Source organism: Rattus norvegicus, chromosome 17 (genome assembly GCF_021556685.1).
Source record: "Rattus norvegicus strain SHRSP/BbbUtx chromosome 17, alternate assembly SHRSP_T2T, whole genome shotgun sequence".
Lineage (NCBI taxonomy): Eukaryota > Metazoa > Chordata > Mammalia > Rodentia > Muridae > Rattus > Rattus norvegicus.
The window spans coordinates 64,529,630-64,550,670 of record NC_141550.1 but is presented as its reverse complement, the minus strand read 5'-3'; the positions used below and the strand labels follow the sequence as shown (position 1 = coordinate 64,550,670).

The following is a 21,041-nucleotide window of genomic DNA, read 5'->3' as shown; positions in this document are numbered from 1 at the left end:
AGCCTCCCGCAGGAGGGCCCGCCCCCTCCTCGGCATGCGATTGGTCCTCACTAGTTCCTCGCCGCTATGTATAGGCTGTTGGGAGTAACCAATCGCCGGAGGCTTTGCTCCGTGGCCCTATGGGAGATGTAGTCCTGAGTACTGGGTCCCTATGGAGACCGGAGCGTCTCTTCTCTGAGTTCCGGAAATGCCTCCCAAAGGCTGCTCCAAGTTGTAGTAGAAAAATCCATAGTACATACACTCGCACCAGTGGTGCAGTATCAGGCGCCGGGAATCTGAAGTCAGAAAACCGATTGTAGCTTAGTTTTGCTGACACTAAATATCTTGTCTCCCTCACCCACAGACAAGACTAAAATGAAAGTGACTATTAGTTTATAGGCTTGTAATAGGGATTAAAATAAAAACCCGTAGGGGTTGGGGATTTAGCTCAGTGGTAGATTGCTTGCCTAGCAAGTGCAAGGCCCTGGGTTCGGTCCCCAGCTCCGAAATAAATAAATAAATAAATAAAATAAAAACCCGTGAATGTTCGATGGAAATTCTGAGGTACTGTAGATGCTAATGGCCACGCTGATAGTAAACATTGAGTACCTATATGTAAAACGTTGAGATACACACTTGCACAAGTGGGCCAATAAGAACTCTGCATAAATAAATAAGCATTAAAAAAAATAGGAAATGTCCCAAAAGACAGGCAACTAAGTACCTGGGTATTTTCTATGAGACACAGAGACAGGAAGATTTCTGGGTTTCGCTAGCTGCCGGCCTGAACGAAAAACCAGTGAGCTACAGGTTCAGAAAACAATCCTAGGTCAAGAAATAAGGTAGTGAGAAAGGAAGATACAGATGTTCTCCTTTGGGCTCTGCAAGCCAGGGGCTCGTTCATCTCAGCGCACAGACATGCATACAACACACACACACACACACACACACACACACACACACACACACACACACAGTAGCTGGGTCTTAAAGGAAGGGTCAGAGGAAATACATTTAAATACAACATATTTTAATATAGAATTTTAGTATATAGTACAGTTTGGCTTTGAATTGGCCTCCTGTTTATCATCAAGACCTGCAAGACACAGCATCTTTTCCCCCAGTGTTTTAAAAACAAAGGATAGTTCAGTAAGGTGGGTTATGGGTAAAGAGATTAAAAGCAAATGTATCTAGAAGAATAAAAAGATACATAAAGCCAGGAGTGGTGGAACAGGGGTAGTTAGTGGTACAGGCCTATAATCCCAGCATTTAAGAGAATGAGGCAGTAGGCTTATGAGTTCCAGCCTAGCCTGGGCTACATAGCAAGGCTGTGTTCATGGAAGGAAAATGAAGTCTAACATTTCCATGTATTTAATTCCACCACCGTTTTTATTTATTTGATTGGTTTTTCCAATGGTCTCCCATTGTTATCTAAACCATCCTAGAACTGTTTAGTAGCCCAGGCTACCCTCAAACAGGCAATCTGTCTGCCCAGCCTTCTAAGTGTTGGCATTATAGGAATAAGCCACCTACCCCCGACTCAATTAGTAAACTTTAAAGTTATAGCATAGGTTGAAGAGGAAGCTCATCCGTGAAAAGCGCTTGCTGCTCTTGTAGAGGACCAGATATGGTTCCCATTACCCACCTGAAGGCTCACAAGCTTCTGTAACTCAGGTTTCAAGGGATACAGTGCCATCTGCTGGCCTCCTTAGGTACCTGCATGACGTACACACATGCATTCAGGTACACACTCATACACATAACATAAAAAGTAAATCTTTAAAATGTATAAGAATATCTGTAGCATCCTTGTGTAGAAGACGTAAATAGAGTCTTTTTCTCTTTCTATTTATTTTACCAGAGGCCAAAGAAATGAGTTAAGTCTGCTGGAACTGGAGGAACTGGAGGTCATGAGCTGTGGTGGGTGGTAGAAACAAATCAAAGTCGTCTGTAAACCCAGCAAGTGTTCTTAACCATTGAACCATCATTCTAGCCCCTGTGCCATCATCTTTTCTATCAAAGAGAGTTAAGCAAGACAAACTCCATTTTTTATTTGTTTGCTTGCTTGCTTGTTTTTCGAGATAGTCCCATTATATGGCCCTGCTTGGAATGGAACTTGCAATATAGACTGGCATCTAAAACACAGAGATCCACCCTCCTCTGTGTCCTGACTACTAGAATTGAAAGCATGTGCCACCGCACCCAGCTGACAAACTCTTTTTAAAAACTGCACATAAGCTATTTGGCTGGGGGTGGTGGGGAATCAGATTCTTCAAGGGTCTGAGTCTTGAGAAAATTGCTTTCTTCTTACTGAGTAGCTTTAAATTAACCAGGCTCATAAGAATGCTAAGCCACCTTGTGGTAGGAATATAAACCCAGTGAGAACCCACTCCCTGGGTGCGCTTGCTCCCTCAAGTGCAGCTACACACACTTCTACAGAAACAATGCTTTTGCCTGGCTGCCATAGTTTGGATCGTGAGGTAATTTTCTTGAGACTCCAAGCATGTTTTATACACCTTACTAAAGATGGCTATACCTGGGAGGGGAGATATGGAATGGGTTAGGAAAGAATAGGAGGGAGGGAGGGATTATCACCTATCCTTCGAAGTTTGTTGATAAATTTAGTTGGTTAATAAAACAAAGGAAACTTGGGCTGGAGAGATGGCTCAGTGGTTAAGAGCACTGACTGCTCTTCCAGAGGCCCTGAATTCAATTCCCAGCAACCACATGGCAGCTCACAACCATCTGTAATGAGATCTGATGCCCTCTTCTAGTGGGTGGGAAGACAGCTACAATGTGCTTATATATATAATAAATAAATAAATCTTTTAAAAAAAGAAAACTTCATAATTCAAGATGTTTTATGGATTAAAAAGTGAGTATACGACCAATCCAAGGTATGATTGGGGAGGTTATTATTGTAAATACAAGGGAGGTATCTGGAAGAGTCTGAACTGGGTCAAGGGAGGAAAAAGAGGAGGGAGGGGAAGAGAGGGGTCAAGAGAAGACAGGGCTGACCTGGCAGTTTTATAGGAATGAGAAGCACAGGGAAGGGAAGGGAAGGGAAGGGAAGGGAAGGGAAGGGAAGGGAAGGGAAGAGAAGGGAAGGGAAGAGCAGGGAGGGGAAGAGGAGGGAGGGGAAGAGGGAGGGGAAGGGGGAAGGGGAAGGGCAAGGGGAAGGGGGAAAGCCCTTGGCTGGAGAGGTTAGGTTGGGGCATGGAGAGAAGTGATGAGAGGAGCCACAGGTATTGAGTGAGCCTTGTTCTGGGTTTCTTTGAAATCTGACATGTTACAAATACATTGGTTACAGCACAGTGGGGAAACCTCTGCTATCTGCCTCAGAGGGCTATCTGATGGTATTAGACTTTTGATTGATGGAAGCATGTGTTTTGTTAATACAGCCCAAAAGGTTTTTAGCCTTCTAATCACGAGGTATTAAGTCTGACACAGAGGCTGGCTATGAATGACTGTTTAGAAGACTAAAACAGTCCAAGATAAATTTAAGTAGGTGGTGGGCCTGAAACATTCCACACTCTCCACCTTTGCTCAAGTCCTAATGAGTTAATCAGCCTCGACACGGCTTGGTTTAAAGACAAAGCTTCTGAAAGCTGTTGTTCACGACAGTTAATCAGCTTAAATGTCCGAATTAAGAGCAGAACTCGATAGCTGCTAATTCCTCTCACTGTTAGCAATGAGATATAAGGAGGGTCAGGGACAGCACCCTGAATCGGATACTGTCTTATATTAGAGTGAGACCCCGTGTCAAAATAAATGACTAAAAAGTCCAGTTCTGGTACAGATTTTAGTTCTCCTTCACCCTGTTTGATCTGTCCTTTTTTTCCCCCCCAGTGGTGCCTGTCATAGTCTTTATTGCCCTGGTGAAACACCATGACCAAAAGGCAGGTTGGGGAGGAAAGGGTTTATCTGGCTTATTCTTTCACAGCATAGCTCATCACTGAAGAGAAATCAAGACAGGAACTCAAACAGGGCTGGAACCTGGAGGCAGAAGCTGATGTAGAGGTCATAGAGCAATTGCTGCTTGCTAGCTTGCTCGCCCTAGTCTGCTCAGCCTGCTTCCTTCTAGAACCCAGGCTGGCCGGGACCTCCCACAATGGGCGGGGCCCTCTTCCATCAATCACTAACGTAGAAATGCCTTGCAGCAAGATCTCGCGGAGGCACGTTCTCTATTGAGGTTCTCTCAGGTAAGCCTAGTTTGTCAAGTTGACATAACTAGCACAGCCTGTGGCCTGCTGCTGGGTCAGTGCTGTTGCGTTTTATAAAAAGAAAAAAAAAAGCCAGGGATGTGTTTAGTGGAGGCACGGTATGGCGTGGAGGAAGGGGGGTGCCTCTGCAGGCCCATGCTGAGGTATCCCTTCTCCCTGAAGTACCAGCCACAGGACAGTATAGTATAGAATAGAGTTATTTAGGGTTATGGGGAGGGGAGTAGGGACAGAGAAAGACTGGGGCAGGGGTGGGGCATGAGCTCCTGGATCGAGAGAGAGGGGAGAGGAATGGGGAGAGAGGAAGTAGAGGGTAAGGGAGCAAGAGAAGAGAGTGAGGAGGGGCCAGCTGTCGGGCACACCTAGCTATTGCTAGGTAACTGTGGGGCGGAGCCTAGAGGAAATGCCAACAAATGCAAAGTCCTCCTACCCTCTGAAGTCTCGTTCTTTGTCTTCCCTATCCTCAATTCAATTCTTTCTAATTAGGTTCTGACCATTGTACCATTTCAAGGTTCACACTGAGTATTCATAGGGACTTTCTGCCTTCTGTGTAAGATTCTGTGTGACTCTTCTTCCTTCTCTGCTCTTGTCTTGCAAAGGCCCATATGACCCACTTCCTATCCATCTGCCTCCGTGGCTTCCCTTCCAGGAAGTTCCTAGCCATACAAAAGGAGTTACCCATGTGCCTTGATGGCCTCCCAAGCAAGTTTTCTGTTTGTTTTCTCAGTAGAGAGGCCCACACTGCTGTCGTGGGAACTTGCTTTGAAACAGAGACTTACATAGACCCGGAGAGTCTGACTCCCAAGGATGGGTGACCTTGGACTGCTAATCCTCCTGACTCTACCACCCAAGCGCTGGCCTTGCAGGTAGGAGCCTCATGCCTGGCTATGACCAAGCAGTTTTATAATGACAAAGAGACAACACAAAGACCTGGCCTGGGCAGTTGTCCATCTTCCTATTAAGCTCCTCAGTGAGGGCTTTTCTAATTTCTACCAGTGTTGATTGTCAAATGGACTTTCCTCTAAGCCACAGGCCCTCACTTGAGGGTTAAGTAGTATGGCCTGTGGCGTTTATAAAAAACGCAGATGTCTGAGTCATAGTCCAGACAGTCATACTGTGAAACCTGGAAGAACTGGGTTAAATGCATCTAATAAATATGTATCTCCTGGGAATTCCGTACTGACCTGTTGTTTAAACATTCCTCTTAAATCATGTACCACTCAGCCTGAAGTGGGTCAGTTCCAATTCCCCATCACCAGCGTACCACATGCTATAAATGAGATCCCCCATCCTTCCTTTATTTTTCTTTTCGAGGCAGAGTCTCATCCGTGTAACCCAGGCCGTCTAGGAACTCCTTGTGTAGGTAAAGACAACCTAGAGCTTCCGATCCCCCTGCTTTTACCCACACAATACTAGGATTATAGGCAGGGGCCACCAAACTTGGTTTACACACTCCTGCGGGAACACAGGGCTCCATGTATGCTAGGTAAGCACTCTACCAACCATCTCTGACTCTTCACCCCCCCCCCTTTTTTTCTTTATTAACTTGAGTATTTCTTATTTACATTTCGAATGTTATTCCCTTTCCTGGTTTCCGGGCCAACATCCCCCTAGCCCCTCCCCCTCCCCTTCTATATGGCTGTTCCCCTCCTCATCCTCCCCCCATTACCACCCCCCCCCAAGAATCACATTCACTTGGGGTTCAGTCTTGGCAGGATCAAGGGCTTCCCCTTCCACTGGTGCTCTTACTAGGCTATTCATTGCTACCTATGAGGGTCAATCCATGTATAGTCTTTGGGTAGTGGCTTAGTCCCTGGAAGCTCTGGTTGCTTGGCATTGTTGTTCATATGGGGTCCCGAGCCCCATCAAGCTCTTCCAGACCTTTCTCTGATTCCTTCAACGGGGGTCCCGTTCTCAGTTCAGTGGTTTGCTGCTGGTATTCGCCTATGTATTTGCTGTATTCTGGCTGTGTCTCTCAGGAGGGATCTACATCCGGTTCCTGACAGCCTGCACTTCTTTGCTTCATCCATCTTGACTAATTGGATGACTGTATATGTATGGGCCACATGTGGGGCAGGCTCTGAATGGGTGTTCCTTCTGTCTCTGTTTTAATCTTTGCCTCCCTATTCCCTGCCAAGGGTATTCTTGTTCCCCTTTTAAAGAAGCATCTCTTACTCTTTAAGGGAGGCAAATGCAACACCAACTGAATGCTTTCAGAATATGAGAAGTCTGCTTACAGCTAATCAAATTGCCTGCATATCCTTTAAAATGATTTAAAAAAACACTTTGGCAACTTTAACTGATAATTTGTGATCAGAAATAAAACAACTTGTAGGATGGTGGTATAAATATTTTATTGTTTTTCATGGTTTATTCCTCTTCTCACATATCACTAGGTAGTACTGATCCAATCCCTTGCGGGATATTATAGACAGGTCAAAAAATTTTAGAGAGATGGGTTGCCTAGGGCCACCCTGAAACACAAGTTCCTAGTTAAGAGGAATGACTTCCTGGATTCTCCTCCACAGTTCTGGTTAGAGCATAGCACCTGTTTCACATATAATAGTCAAAAGCTCACCCCCTCCCCTCCCCACACCACCCCAAAACACCTGCTATTAAACTCAAAGGCCCAGGTATTTCAGAGACTTTTCAAACTGTCAACTACTTAATAATTATGAAGCAAATTAAGAAAATGGGCCAAGGTGAAAAGTCAGTAAGGTTATCAGCAAACACTGGTAAATGAAAAGAAGAACAAATTTCCAGGCAGAAACTTATCAAACCCAAGGAAACAGACTCAGTTAGACACTTTGTTCCCTTTCCATTCACACTTTAACTGCAATTAGCAATTGTTTTCGTTTGTTTATAGCTCATTTTCTAGTCGTCAAGGACCAACATTTAACAGGTGTTTCTTCTTTATTTACTGCAAGCTGTCTGCATGATGGAAACTCTGGGGGCGGGGGCCAGGGAGGGGGGGTGTGGTGAAGAGGGGTGACGTGTAATATAGGTTTGGACAACAGGAGTGGAAAATTAACACACACTCACCAGGCGAAGACACCAAGCAGGAGCACAGATGATATCCTGTGTCCTTCAGGAGAGCCGGGCTGGACCTAGACACTGCCCCATCCAAGAGGAGAAGGTCTAACTTCTAGTACTATTGACTCCCAGGAGGAAGGCAGCAAAGGAATGCAAAGGGGCCATGGAGGAAAACTTCACCTCCTTTCTCTGAGAATGGCAGCCCTTTACTCCGCATGGGGGAGCTCTACCTAGTGCCCTAGGCTATAGCTTTCTAGTCTCATTGGGAACAGCTATAGCAAGCTCCTTATTAAGTAAGTACAAAGCACTTAGAGCTGTCTTTCTGAAACTTCTATGAAAGGCTCTAGGGGGAAAATGTGGGCATCAGGAAATCAAGAGACAGTAACAGAAACCTCCTTTTTCTTCTTGACTCCACCTCCATCTCTGCCAACTTCTAATCCCAGAAAGATCACCCACCCCCACCCCCAAATCCGACCGTCCACTCCAATACAGTGAAGAGATGACTGAAAACTCCACTTCAAGAACATTAATAAGGGCTAAAGAGATGGCTCAGAAGTTAAGGAGACTAACTGCCCTTTCAGAAGGCCAGAGTTCGGTTCTCGGCATCTGGGTCTGGTAACCTAAAATTGCCTGTGACTCCACTTCCAGAAGATCCAATACCTCTGAGCTTCTCATGTGCCTACACTCGTGTGGATACACATAACCACACAAAAACACACATTTACATAATTAAAATTGATGAACTTAATTATCCAAATATGTTGAGGAAAGCCAACAGGAAGGCTCAGGAAGTAAAGGCACCTGCCACCGAGCCTGACAACCAGAGTTGGATCCCTGGGACTTACATGTGACAGAACCAGCTTCCAGAAGTTGTCCTCTGACCACACACACACACACACACACACACACACACACACACACAATGTTAAGATATAACAACAGAATAAATAAAATAATTTTTAGATTTTAATGAGCCTGACTTGGGGACACACTGTAAGTCTAGCACTTTGGAGGCAGAGGCAGGAGGATCAGGAGTTCAAGGTCAACTTGGACTACATTAGACTCTCAAAACAAACAAACAATCAAACAAACCAAAAACCAAAAACGTTTTGATTATTAAAAGGGGGCCAGACTGACATATATCCATACTCTCCCTGTAATTAGGAAGCTGAGGCAGGAAGACTGTCTGTTTGAAGCCAGCCTGGGCTACAAAGAGAAACACTGTCTCAGGAAAAAAGTGTTAAACATCTTCTGAGCAATCAGTTTTCCCCCACTGGCAGGCCAATCCCGTAATGCTTAATTCCACTAATGATGTCACTTATAGGTAAGTCCAGCTGATCTCTGAATAAGCAAGGAAAGAAAAAAAAAAAACATGCTAGAATCCCAACCATGTCCTCCCCCAGTGTGTCCTCCCAAGGATACCCACACGGACATAAAAGGCAAAGAGATGTATTTTAAACGTCAAACCTTCACCAGACCTTGGAATACCAAAAGAGCAAGCCATTGCTTCCCTGGTGATGCATCCTGAATGTTTCAATTTCCACATTTTCACTGCCCCCTTTGGATAGTATGGAAAGATCTTAGTCAAAGAAACAAACCAACCTACCCTTTCATTTCATGTAGCTAAACCTTCAGAAAGAAACCCGTGGGAGTAGGACCACTACATCACACCCATTGAAACTGCTTCTGCCTGACCTAGGGAAAGAATGAGCTGCAAGGAAGACCCTCTGGGCGTGTGCCTGGTCACGTATGTCCTGGTGCATGTGTGCATATGCATGTGGAAGCCAGAGGAAATTTTCAGTTCTCTCGTCCTGCCCCAGGGGCTCCAGGGATCAAACTCAGGTCGTTAGACTTTCCTGCAGGCACCTTTACCTGCTAGCCACCTTTACAGGGCAAGCACTTCATAGACAGACCTTTCTTCTTAGGCCCTCCTTCACTCCAGTCTCTCTTTCGTTGTTTGTTTGTTTGTTTGTTTGTTTGTTTGTTTGTTTGTTTTTGAGACAGGGTCTTGTGGGTATCCCTGGCTGGGCCTGGAACTCAATAGGTAGACCAGGCCTGTCCTTGAACTCGAAGAGATGGACCTGCCTCTGCCTCCCAGCGGCGGGGGATAAAGGCGTGCACCACTTCATCCAGCTTATCACACCTCTTAATAAAGTTTGTCAGAGTTTCCAGGTAACAACCTACACTTGAGCCTTTATTGCGTTCTGATAGGGTCAGGGGTTACAGAAGGAGCATCAGAGGTCGCTCTCCCCGTAGAGGGCAGAGGAGAAGGCAGTGTAGTCCAGGGCCCCGGGGACACTGCCTGGGCCTGAGTATGGGGGCATTCTCTTGATGCAGTACTGGGCCTGATCCGGAGGCAGCTCTCGACGAAGTTCCTCTGCCAAGATGTAAGGCTAGGAAAAAACACAAAAGGAGATTAAATGCAGAGAACCTAGACTGTGAGCCGTCTCAATATCTGCGTGTTTCTCACACTGTAGAGGATCACAGGTGAGGACTCTACTCTGCCCATTTTACCAGATAACGACCGAAAGCTGGGTTCACAGAGAGCGAGTCTGCAAGGAGACAGGCAGGAAGTTCAGGATGCTTTGTAAAAGCCCATGAGTGAGTATTGCCAACATTTCTCATAAACATTCCGATTTTAATTCCCCACCTCATGGGTCACGTTGGTTCACAGCATAAACTGAGGAGAACATAGGAGTGAACCATTTGACTTCACATAAGTGATGTTTTTAGAAAATGGAGACCCTTGGCTGGAGATATGGCTTAGTTGTTAAAGGTTAGGCCCACAACCAAAAATATAAGAAAATGGAGACCCTTTCATGCTCTAGTTTTTAAAAATATGAAAATATGTCACTGTGAGGGGAAAAATAAAACCTTCACTTAAAGAGTAGGATTGGCATTGAAGGAAGGAACTTTTAAAAACATATACATATGGGAAGCCTTCACCCATGTTCTGGGATAAGCTTTACTCCTTTCTGAGCTTCTATCTCTCTATAAACCCCTGCTTAATTTGTATTAAAAATATCCAGCTGATGAACTGGCTCTGTGGGTAAGGGCCACATGAGCCTGGAGAACGCTGTTTGTCCCTGGAACCCCTGTAAAGGAGAAGGAGAGATCGGACCATGCACGCACACACGCACAGATCCTTTTTTGAAAGTCCAGACTTAACTGTATACATCTAAAATCCCAGAGCTCTTATGATGAAATGAGAGGTAGAAGACCAGAGAGTCCCTGAAAGCTTGCAGAAAAGCTAGCCTTGCATATACAGCAAGAAACAAGAGGGTCCACGTCTCAAATAAGGTGAAGGCAAGACTGATGTCTGAGGCCTCTGACCACCACACACACCAATGCCCATGTGCAAGTGTACTCACTACCCCAGATAGTTGAAGATCATTTAAAAAGTTTTTTTAAAAAAAGAAAGCCTGTCCCAGCAGACCTTATCAGAAGCCAGAATCCGGAAGGAGGCGATGACCTGTTCTGCAGTGTCCGTGTCTGCGGTCTCTCTAGTCATGAAGTCAATGAAGGACTGGAAGGTGACTGTGCCTTGTCCGTTGGGGTCAACCAGAGTCATAATTCGGGCAAACTCAGCTTCACCCTAAGGGGAGGTGGTACAGAGACAGTAAATGATTCAGGGTTTGGAATGGAAATGGGTCCTCCTCATGGTTCTCTTTACTCTCTGGAAAGTGTTCGTCTTGTGGGTGACTCAGGTCCATTTCCAATCAGTTTTATATGTTGTTGTAGCATCATTGCCAGAGGCCCCAGCCTATCAGAAGTGTGTCCTTTCTGTAGCCCATGTTGCCCTTCCTAATTACATCATTAGGAAGAGTAACTCAGCCAGAGTTGGGAAGTGGAATTACTATGTAAGATGGTGCTCATTCTTTAGTTTATTACCAGAGGAATCAACGCTGGTCATGTTTTAAACGCTCATTAGAGACTAAGTACAGCTCAGTATTAGAGCAATTGACTAGCATGTCCCTAGTACTGAAAAAAAAAAGCCTTAAAAAGCAACACTGTTTTATATATAATCAAGGTGCATACCTGTAGTTCTGGTTTTCAGGAGGTTGAGCAGAAAGGATAGTAAGTTTGAGGCTAGCTCCCAGCTAACCTCACCTGGGCTACACGAGATACCCAGGTGCTGGGAATGCGGGCATATGTCACCTGGTAGTCTGGCTTGTTCTATGAATTTGTATATTTAATTTATTCTTACACCACTGGGACTCTAAGCCCAAGGTTAGAGGCAGAGGGAGGAGGATCTCAGTAAGCTCAAGGCCAACCTGGGCTACCTAACAAGATACTGTTTCAAAAATAGATAAACATGTAACTCATCAAAGGGTAATGCAGAGCACTTCTATAATCTGTCCCCTGTCTGTCTGTCTCTCTCTCCCTCTCTCTTGATTTTTTAAAAATTATTTATTTTATGTATATGAGCACACTGTAGCTGTCTTCAGACACACCAGAAGAGGACATCAGATCCCATTACAGATGGTTATGAGCCACCGTGTGGTTGCTGGGATTTGAACTCAGGACTTCTGGAAAGAGCAGTCAGTGTTCTTAACCGCTGAGCCATCTCTCCAGCCCTCGATGTTTTTTTGAAACAGAGACTCCCCTATATAGCTCTGGCTGGCCCGGAACTCATAAAGATCTGCCTGCCTTTGCCTCCCAAGAAGTGGGATTAAAATCTTGCATTATCATCCCCAGCCATTAAAATCTCTCCTCTTCTATCTTCTAAAATACCAAAGGAAAACACCATTTAAAACTCAGGAAACTGGATGCCATTGGCGTGTACATTTTAAGTTGTTTCACTGAAGTATGTGAGTTATATCAATGAGGCTTCTAAACATTACCAGGAAAGCCCATGTCCTTAATGTTTTCACCCTAAGGAAACCTTGCCAGGTACTGAGTAAAGTTTTTTAGCATTTTAGCATTATTTGTACATAACGATAGGCAGATTTTTCACAAAGCGTTGCTCTGTGATATGAAAATAAACCCATTAGAAAAGTATCATATCTACATTCCCCACAATGGAGGCCTGGTGTGGTCCCAGACCTTTGTAGAACTTCAGCTTGCATCTTACCAAGTCATAGCCCATGGAAATGAGGCAGGCTCTGAAATCCTCATGATCCATCAGGCCATTCTTCCTCTAAAGAACAAAGAGAGAACAGTTAAGGACGAGATGAACAGCTCTGCCTGACTCAGTGCCCAGTGAGCAAGGTGGTAGAGAAAGGGTGACCAGCCAAGCTCAGAAGTCGCCCCTGACTTATAGGAGAACAAAGCCACCAGTACCAGAATATTATAAAGTAGTCTCTTTAACAGAGGAAACCCGGCTGTCACTCAGTGGGAGAGTGGCTTGCCTAACACACACAAGGTGCTGCAAAATAAAATAAGAGGAAGGAAAGGGAAAAGGGTCAGGTGCTATAAAGACTAATAATGAAAAAACCCACATCAAAGGCAGCAAAGGGAGCCAGTGAGGAGCTCACTGCTGCCACCTATTGGTAATGGCACGTATTGCAAACATTTCTAGATCTGAACTGAGAAACTTGGAAACTACTACCCAGATGAAGTTCTGGGAATGGAACCCAGGGCCAGATGTAATGGCTTCATCCGCATGCCTAGCTCAGCTTCTCCCCCAAACCCAGTGGGCGGTGGTCTCAGCTCTGTAAACGAGGATATCTGATACCAAATTCTGGTTGGGATGGAAAATGTTCTTGTTTACATTTTCTTAGAGTTGTAAGAGGGACAGCTAACATTTAAACACCAATATGTCTTTACTGGCGATTCAGTTGACTTTGTTCACTCAGGAAATGGCCGGTTTAGAAAATTAGAAGTTCTGTCTTCTGTGACTGGAACCTGTGTTTTGGCTCTCAGGCCTGAGGGGCCATGGCCCTCCCCAGTGTCAGCCTCCTTGCAGCCCTGCGTTCTGCTCATGGCGCTCCTGTCCACTTCCCTTGGTGCCCTGCTCTGGCGCTTGCAGCTGCTTTGGAGCAGTAACCCTGTAGGTCGGAACCCTCCTCTCTTCCTCTCAGATGGCTGCTTGCTGGAGATCATTACTTGCACACTGCCTGGTTTCACTAAGCTGGTCTCCCACTGCCCAGGTAGGAGGGCCGGCTTTCCCAAGCTGGCGCATGAGCACTCCTCCTGTATGCCCTTGGAGTCTGGAATAACTGTGTCGCTCATCAGTCTCCTTCCCACCAAGCCCTTGGTCTTGTCACTTCTGTCCCTGAGCCCAAAGTTCCTTCCTAACCCCCTTCCTTAATTTCTCCAGGAGCCACATCTGGCTTCTGCTCCTTCTCTTCACTCCAATGCCCCCACCCGCATTACCATCTGGAGTTTTAATGAGCTTCTCAGAAACACAGCTCTGCCCATACCTGTGCTCTATGAGAGTCAGCGACCCAGAGGTCTGGTGGAGGGATCTCTCCATCCATGCGCTCCGTGATCCTGCCATCCTCCGACTGCTTTGCCCTACGTACCTCCCTGCCTGAATTTGCTATGTAGACCAAGTTGGCCTCAAACTCAGAGATTTACCTGTTCCTGCTCCCTGCATGCCAAGATAAAAGCCACTCGGACCACACACAGCCCCATGTTGCTGTACATCGAGAACACGACGTAATCTAAATGTCTAATCTCACCCCAACCGACCCCAGGAAAACTCTGTTTCCAGTGCTTATTGGAAATAAACCTTTTCTACATTTAAACGTATTTGAGGTTTACTTATTTACCTAATGTTTATGTTATGCCTGAGTGGACATGTGTACCACGTATATGCATGGGGATCACAAGCCTGAGTTACAGGTGGTGTGAGCCGCTGTGTGGGTGTTAGAACTGAGCCCATGTCCTCGGCAAGAACAGCTCGCCCTCTTTACCACCAAGCCAGCTCTGCAGCCCAAGCAGGTGCTTTCACTAAAGACAGCCAAGCATTGACATTAACTACAGTGTCCTAGTTAGAGGATCTACAGAAAACAGAGCAAGCTACATTGTTTTTGCTCATTTGTTTCTTTTTGTAGATTTTGTCCTTTGTTTTTTCTTTCTCCCAAGCCAAGGACTTAACCCAGGGCCTTGTGCTTTGCTAGGCCTGCACTCTACAACTGAGCTAAATCCCTAACTTCAGGAAACAAAGCAAAAGCCTTGATGTAAGGTCACCTGACGCGACATGGGGACGTAACAGTGCTTGTTTGATAGCTAGTTCCCTTGGTATCACTCAACCAGTTTCCTTGTGAACTTTTTGGAGCAGCAAGATCTAAAGTGACCAGCTGGGCATGTTGCCAAGCACCTGCAATCATCCAGCACTGGGAAGTGGGGGCAGGAGGACGGGGGCTCAAGGTCATCCTCAGTTACAGAGAGACCTGAAAGCCGGCCTGGAATTCCTGTGTCTTAAAGGACTCAGACCAACAGTACGCATGGTCTTCCAGATATAACTGCCTTTCACACAACTCGAGAGAGAGCAGTACCCTGTCAAAGTGGTTGAAGGAGGCTCTGAACTCATTCATCTGCTCCTGGGTGATGCCCTTGGCATCTCTTGTCAGGATCTGGGTCTCCACCTCATTGATGGTTCTGGCGATAGTTGTGAGCAGCAACTCCCATCCGACACGGATATGCTGTCAAGGAGAGGAACCAGCAATCAGCTACGTCAAGGAGGTTTTAGTGCATCGTTATCACGAAAGGAGGGGGACTCCAATGAGCAGGAAATAAGCAGGGCTTGGTATAGGCTTGCTGTACTGATTCTGTTTATCACCACCACCACCACCACCACCACCACCACCACCACCACCACCATCACCACCATCACCACCACCACCACCATCACCACCACCACCACCACCACCACCATCACCACCACCACCACCACCATCACCACCATCACCACCATCACCACCACCACCATCACCACCACCACCACCACCACCACCACCACCACCACCACCATCATCATCATCATTGGTGTAGGGAGTCCATGTGCAGACATCACAGGAAAATTTTGGAGTCAGTTCCCTCCTTTACATAGATTCCTAGAACTCAACTCAGATTGTCAGGCTTCATGGTGTGTGCCTTTACTGCCGAGCCATCTCAACAGCTTGACTTCCCTGTACTTAAAATGTTTTTTTCACTGTTTCAACTTTTACAAGATTCTGTAGCATGGGAAATATTGAGGAGTGAGATCAGATTTCTACAAATGACAATCTACAAAGTGGCACTTTGCAAATCAATTAATATTTTTTATTTATGTCACATATACTTGGAACTAGGGGTTAACCTAGGGCCTTGCACATACTAAGCAAAAATAAATAAATAAATAAAGTCTACAACGAAACTACATCTCTGGCCCACACTTTGTAGATTAAATATTCAACATGTGGTCTATTTGTCACTGAAGACATTTTCACAAATAGCCTTTGGGCACTGGTTATACCCAAAGGCATCCAGGGAGATTGGAACCAGACTGGTAGAAATGGGGACAGTCTTGACTTTACGTACTAATTTTTACAACAACTAATAAAGAATGGGTGTGGTGGTACATGCCTGTGGTCATAGTACTTAGGAGATCGAAGCAGGAGTATCGGGTCATTCATAATTACATATTCAGATCCAGGAGAATCTGGGGTACATGAGACCATCCATTGCAACAGCAGCAGCAGCAACAACAACAACAAAAACCCAAGCCAAAAAACAATGGGAAGAAATGAGGACAATTTAAGTTCCTCTGCAAAGAAGCGTAATGACTTCCCTGTGACAATAACGATACGTTGACAATTAATTATTGTTTGATGATTGTAACCATTCACAGTGCTTTTCCACACACAGTGAATAGAAAGACCTGACTGTCCCCTGAGTTCACACATACAGGATTTACCAGAGAGGGAGACGTGCGGACGGAAACCACCTGCAAGGTCAAGGCGAGCCAAGCCTGCCCACGCGCCATCCGTACCTCCATGGTGTAGTTGGTGTGCTTGTTGTCGAAGACCAGGGCTTCCTGGATGAGCTGGTGGTCGCCCTCCAGCTTGTCAATGTTGTTCTTGTAGTTGATGATGTTGTGCTCGTACTGCTTCAGCTGGTTCATCTGGTCCTCCAGGGCCCCTGTGATCTGGATGGAGCTCCGAGCGATCTCCTGTATGTGGGGGGCAGGTGGGGTATGAGGGTGCACTCAGTGAGCACAGAGACAGACAGGGTGGGCCCGAGGCACTGGGTGTCCCAGACAAATTAGGGACAAGATCACAGGATGGAATAAGGTTAAGTTCACGTCTGTCTAGAGAATGGGGCGGGGGGTGGGGGCGCGGACATGATCCAAAGCAGCTGTAAGGAAAGAGTCCTGCTGACGTTCCTGAAGGGAAGAGACATGTCGTCAGGCCTGCTAGTCTGCTCTGTGCTGTGGGCACGTGGACTGCAGACATGGGCAGAGCTGCCAGACAGGTATCAGACCACTGGGGAGAGCTTCTACCTCTAAGATAAAGTTAATACTTTATCCCAAAGGGGAGACAGAAAAGGTCTCCTGGCTATTGTTGAAAGCTATTAAAAAAAAAAAAAAGCCAGATCCTTGGAGCCATTCTAATACCACGTTTCTTGAATGTTTGAAACACAAAGCACGTGTGACCCTTCACCTGCCCTCACTAGGGGCGGATGGCTCAACATCTAGCTCCTGGTGAGACTAAACCTGAGGAAGAGCTTTGTCACTGACAAGGGCAGACAGCGGAGATGGGCCACTGAGCCCTGTACTCTAACAGCCCTTGGCAGCCTGTACTCTGTCAGCCCTGGGCATGGAGACATGAAGGCCACAGACAGTGGAGTGGGTGGTGCAGACAGAACCCAGGCAGGGAGGTGCTGTTCTGAAGCTCGCTGAGAACTCCAGACTCGGGTAGGGCTCCACCAACCTCCATCTTGTTCTGGATCCAGGGGCCGATGGCATTGGCCTGGGCAGCAAACTGGCGCCGTAGGCGCTCATTAGCATGTTGGCGTGCCAGCTCCTCCTGCAGGGACTGATCCCGGACTGGCACCAGCTGCTTCACCTGTCAGGACCCAAGGAGAGCAGGATGAGAGGCCATCTCTGGTTTCATAAGAGTGGCCAGGGGATGGGCTCACCATCAGATGTTAAGCCACTGGGGTTTGAAGAGGGAGAAAGGGGAAAGAGGGAAGACAAGGATAGAGGCTTGGGGAACAGAGCGGAGAGAGAGTCGTGCTGAAGGGACTAGTCCTGACTGTTACCTTATAACACCAAGGGAGCTCTGAAAGGGCAGCTTAGTCAAGGGATTTAAGAGTCTATCCAAGGGCTGTTCCTCAAAGAGGAGTTCTCTCCCTGCGGCACCAAGCCCATGGGGGCTGGGACCACAGTGCAGAATCATGAGCTTGAATGTGGGGAAGAGTGGCATCTTTATTTTCATGTTCCCTGATCAAAGGTTAGCGTTTCCTTCATCTATGGATGTGGGCATCAGGATTCAGTAGAACCCATGACTGCCACACAGCCACCAGGCATCCCTATGCCAGGCGAGCCCCTGCAACTGTCTCGAGGTCGACACATACACTCCGGTCTATTTCAAGGTCATCGGGTTGCCATTGCATCCTCTTGTAAATGTGTTCCTTCATAAGGAGGCAGGGCACGTACTTCACCATATCCTGACTTTATTCAGTGGGGTTGTTAAACCTAAGGTCTGCCACTGAGCCCATCTCAACCTTTTTTTTTCACTCTATAATGTGAGTCATGACCTGGGTTAGCCTTAAACTTGATTGGTTGCCCAGGGTGACCTTGAAATTTTGATCTCCAGCCTCCCAAAAAGGACTACAGGCCTGCCAGGCCTGGGTTTTTAAAGTTTATTTTATATTTTATTCTCTCTCTCTCTCTGTCCCCCGCCCCCCCCCGTGTATGTGTGTGCGTGTGCGTGTGTGTGTGTGTGTGTGTGTGTGTGTGTGTGTGTGTGTGTGTGTGTGCAGGATAGCATTTATGTGCAAACCAGAGGACAACTGTGTGCTCTCTTCTCTCCTTCTTCCTCTACGTGGGTTCTGCGGATTGGACCTAGGGCCCCAGACTTGCGCAGCAAACGCCTTCACCCACTGAGGAGCCATCTCAGGCCAGGATTTTAAAATGTTTCCCTGAAAGTATTACTATCATAACCAATATTTACTTTGCCAAAATTTACAATACTTTCTTTAAGGGAAATAACTTCTATTGTTTTTCTTCACAAATCACAGAGGTTGCCAAACAGCAGGACCATTCAACACGTCTATAAAATCTGGAAGGGAGGGAAGTCGGAGGGTGATGCTGAATTAGGTCATCCTCCATCCCAAGGTCTTCCTTCCTTCCTTCCTTCCGCATAACCCTTCCCTCATCCCATCACCAACCCACAGACCGCCTTGCCCTCCCCCATCAACCCACACCCCCCACGCCGGCCCGCGGCTGCCCACCTTGTCCCACTTGTTGCGCAGCTCGTCCATGGTGACAGTGCTGTAGGGGTTGCTGGAGCTGATCCGGATACTGTAGCTCTGGATCACCTTCTCCACCTCATTCTGGATGGCTAGGATGGACTGCCGCTCCCCATCGGCCTCGGGCAGCGTGGCCTTGAACTGCTCATGTGCGGTGATCAGACTCTACAGCAGGGGGCAGTGCAGAGAACCAATCCGACTGGGGCATCAAATGCGCGTTTATCTTTAGACATGATCTCAAGTAACCAGACTGGCCTCGAATGTCACGTGTGACCCTGAACTCCTGATTCTCCTTCTCCAATCCCAGCTTCTGGGATTGCAGGCATGTACCACTGCGTTCAGACGTTTAGTGTAAACCTTGTGTGTGTTTACGGGTATCCAGAGGGCAGAGGTCCATCTTGTTTGACAGGGACTTTCACTGGCCTGGCCGCTCTCTCTTTGGGTCAGTCTGGGACTACAAGCATATGCTTTCATGCCCAATTTTTTTTAAAATGTAGATTCTTGGGAATTGAACTTATGACTTTGTACCCACAAGGCAACACTTTACTGACTAAACCCAGGCTTCATGACATATCTTTTGTTAAAAAACAAATGTATATTTTCTTTGTAATCTATTGTAGCCCAAATTCATCATAAATGGATTATGAATAAACAGGGTCCTGGTCACTTGACAGTAACTTTTCTCCCTAACACTAAAGCCAGCAAGCTAATTTATAGACTTGAATGTTCTGAAGAGATATACAAGTAGAACACTTTGGGTTGGCGGGGAGCAGGTGCTATCTTGGAGGTGCTTTTGTATGGGTGTGCTCATGTGTGCTACATGCATATTGGTGTTCGTGGGAACCAGAGGTCAACATCAAGTGTCTCCCTCAATCTAGAACCTCATTTTCCTTTTAGAAAGGTGCATTTTACTTTTGTACGTGTGTGTTCACGCATGACATAGAATGTCGTGTGGAGGTCAGAGGACAACTTGTAGGAGTCAATCCTGCCCTTTCACCTCGTGGATTCTGGTGACTTAACTCAGGTCGGCAGGACTGGGGGGCAAGTGCCTTTACTAGAAGAGCCATCTTACTAGCCCAGAACCTTAGGTCTTATACTCACATTAAGTCATACACATATGCATATATATGTGTAATGGAAACAGAAGAGGGGCCATTTGAGAAAAGGATGGAAATTAGCAGATATGGGGATAAGAGAGGGTGATGCAGAATAAATACTTCGTCTGGTACAGGATACACTTGAACCAAAAGCATCCCTTCACACAGCAAATACACACTAACGGAAGGAGGACAAGCTTGAGCCCCTCACCTGGATCTCCTCAATGCTGTGGACGATGAACATGTCCTGCAGGTCCTCCATGGCGCCCTCCATCCAGTTGTTGAAGGGCGCAGCTCTCTTGGCAAACTCCAGGTGCAGCTGGTCAATTGTTTCTAGCAACTTCTCGGTTCTCTGAAGATTGAAGAGAAGCAAGTGTTATCTCAGATTAAATACACTTTCTAAAAATCCCAAGATGTGCAAACACATGGAATATGTCTCTGGATCAATAAAGTATTATTTATCCTGGTCACTGCTGGAATGATGGTAAGACCCACAGGTCTCCGAGAGACTCTGTGTTTGCTTAGTTTTGGTGATGGGGATGGAGCCCAAGCCTCAGTTATGAAAGTGTCTGACCTCTGAGCGTAGTCCCTTGGGAGCCCTTTGAATTAAAGAAAAATTTAATGCCACTCAGAGCAACCTCACATTTAAAGTACCTGAAGAACTCCCCTTGAAAATTCACACAGATATACAACTTCCTCCTGCTAAAGCACTTATTTTTATTTATTGAGACAAAGTCCCAGGTTTGTCTAAACTTTTCCTTTTCTTTTTTCTTTCTCTTTCTTTTTCTTTTTTTTTGAGAGAAGGTCTCACATAGTCTTGGCTATCCTGGAACTCACCATGTAGACCAGGCTGCCTCAGACGAGATCTGCCAGCCTCTGCCTCCCACACGCTAGGATTAAAAAGAGTGTGCCACAGTGCTCAGCTTTGCCTTGAACTTTCTACACAGCTAAGGATGGCCTTGAACTTCTGATCCTTCTGCTTCTACCTCCTGAGTTTCGATTAGTCACTGATGACCACAGCAGTTTTATGGGGTTCTAGGAAGTGAACCTAGGCCCTGTGTGTACAAGACAAGCACTTTACCAACCTAGCATTTTTTTTTCTTCCACATCTGTTACCATTCCCCAGGTACCCACCTCAAGTTGGGCCTGATACCCTGAGTCAGCTTTTGGCCCCGAAGAACTTTAGTAGGGGTATAGAGGTATGGCTTGGTGGTTAAGAGTTCAAGACTGTTCTTCCAGAGGACCTGAGCTGAATTCCCAGCACACGCTCGATGGCTCACAACCATCTGTAACTCCAGGTCCAGGAGAT

General features: G+C 46.3%; 1 protein-coding gene across 1 annotated transcript in view; it reads right to left on the bottom strand.

Annotated features, from left to right (window-relative positions):
* Nucleotides 1-9,397: 9,397 nt before the first annotated feature.
* Nucleotides 9,398-21,041, bottom strand: part of Actn2 (actinin alpha 2) — a 67,103-nt gene continuing 55,459 nt past the window's right edge. Inside the window, 8 exon segments of the mRNA NM_001170325.1 lie at nucleotides 9,398-9,625; nucleotides 10,669-10,827; nucleotides 12,307-12,372; nucleotides 14,678-14,824; nucleotides 16,153-16,332; nucleotides 17,093-17,227; nucleotides 18,618-18,800; nucleotides 19,944-20,084. Coding sequence (NP_001163796.1) covers nucleotides 9,467-9,625; nucleotides 10,669-10,827; nucleotides 12,307-12,372; nucleotides 14,678-14,824; nucleotides 16,153-16,332; nucleotides 17,093-17,227; nucleotides 18,618-18,800; nucleotides 19,944-20,084 — 1,170 coding nt within the window. The 3' untranslated portion in view covers nucleotides 9,398-9,466.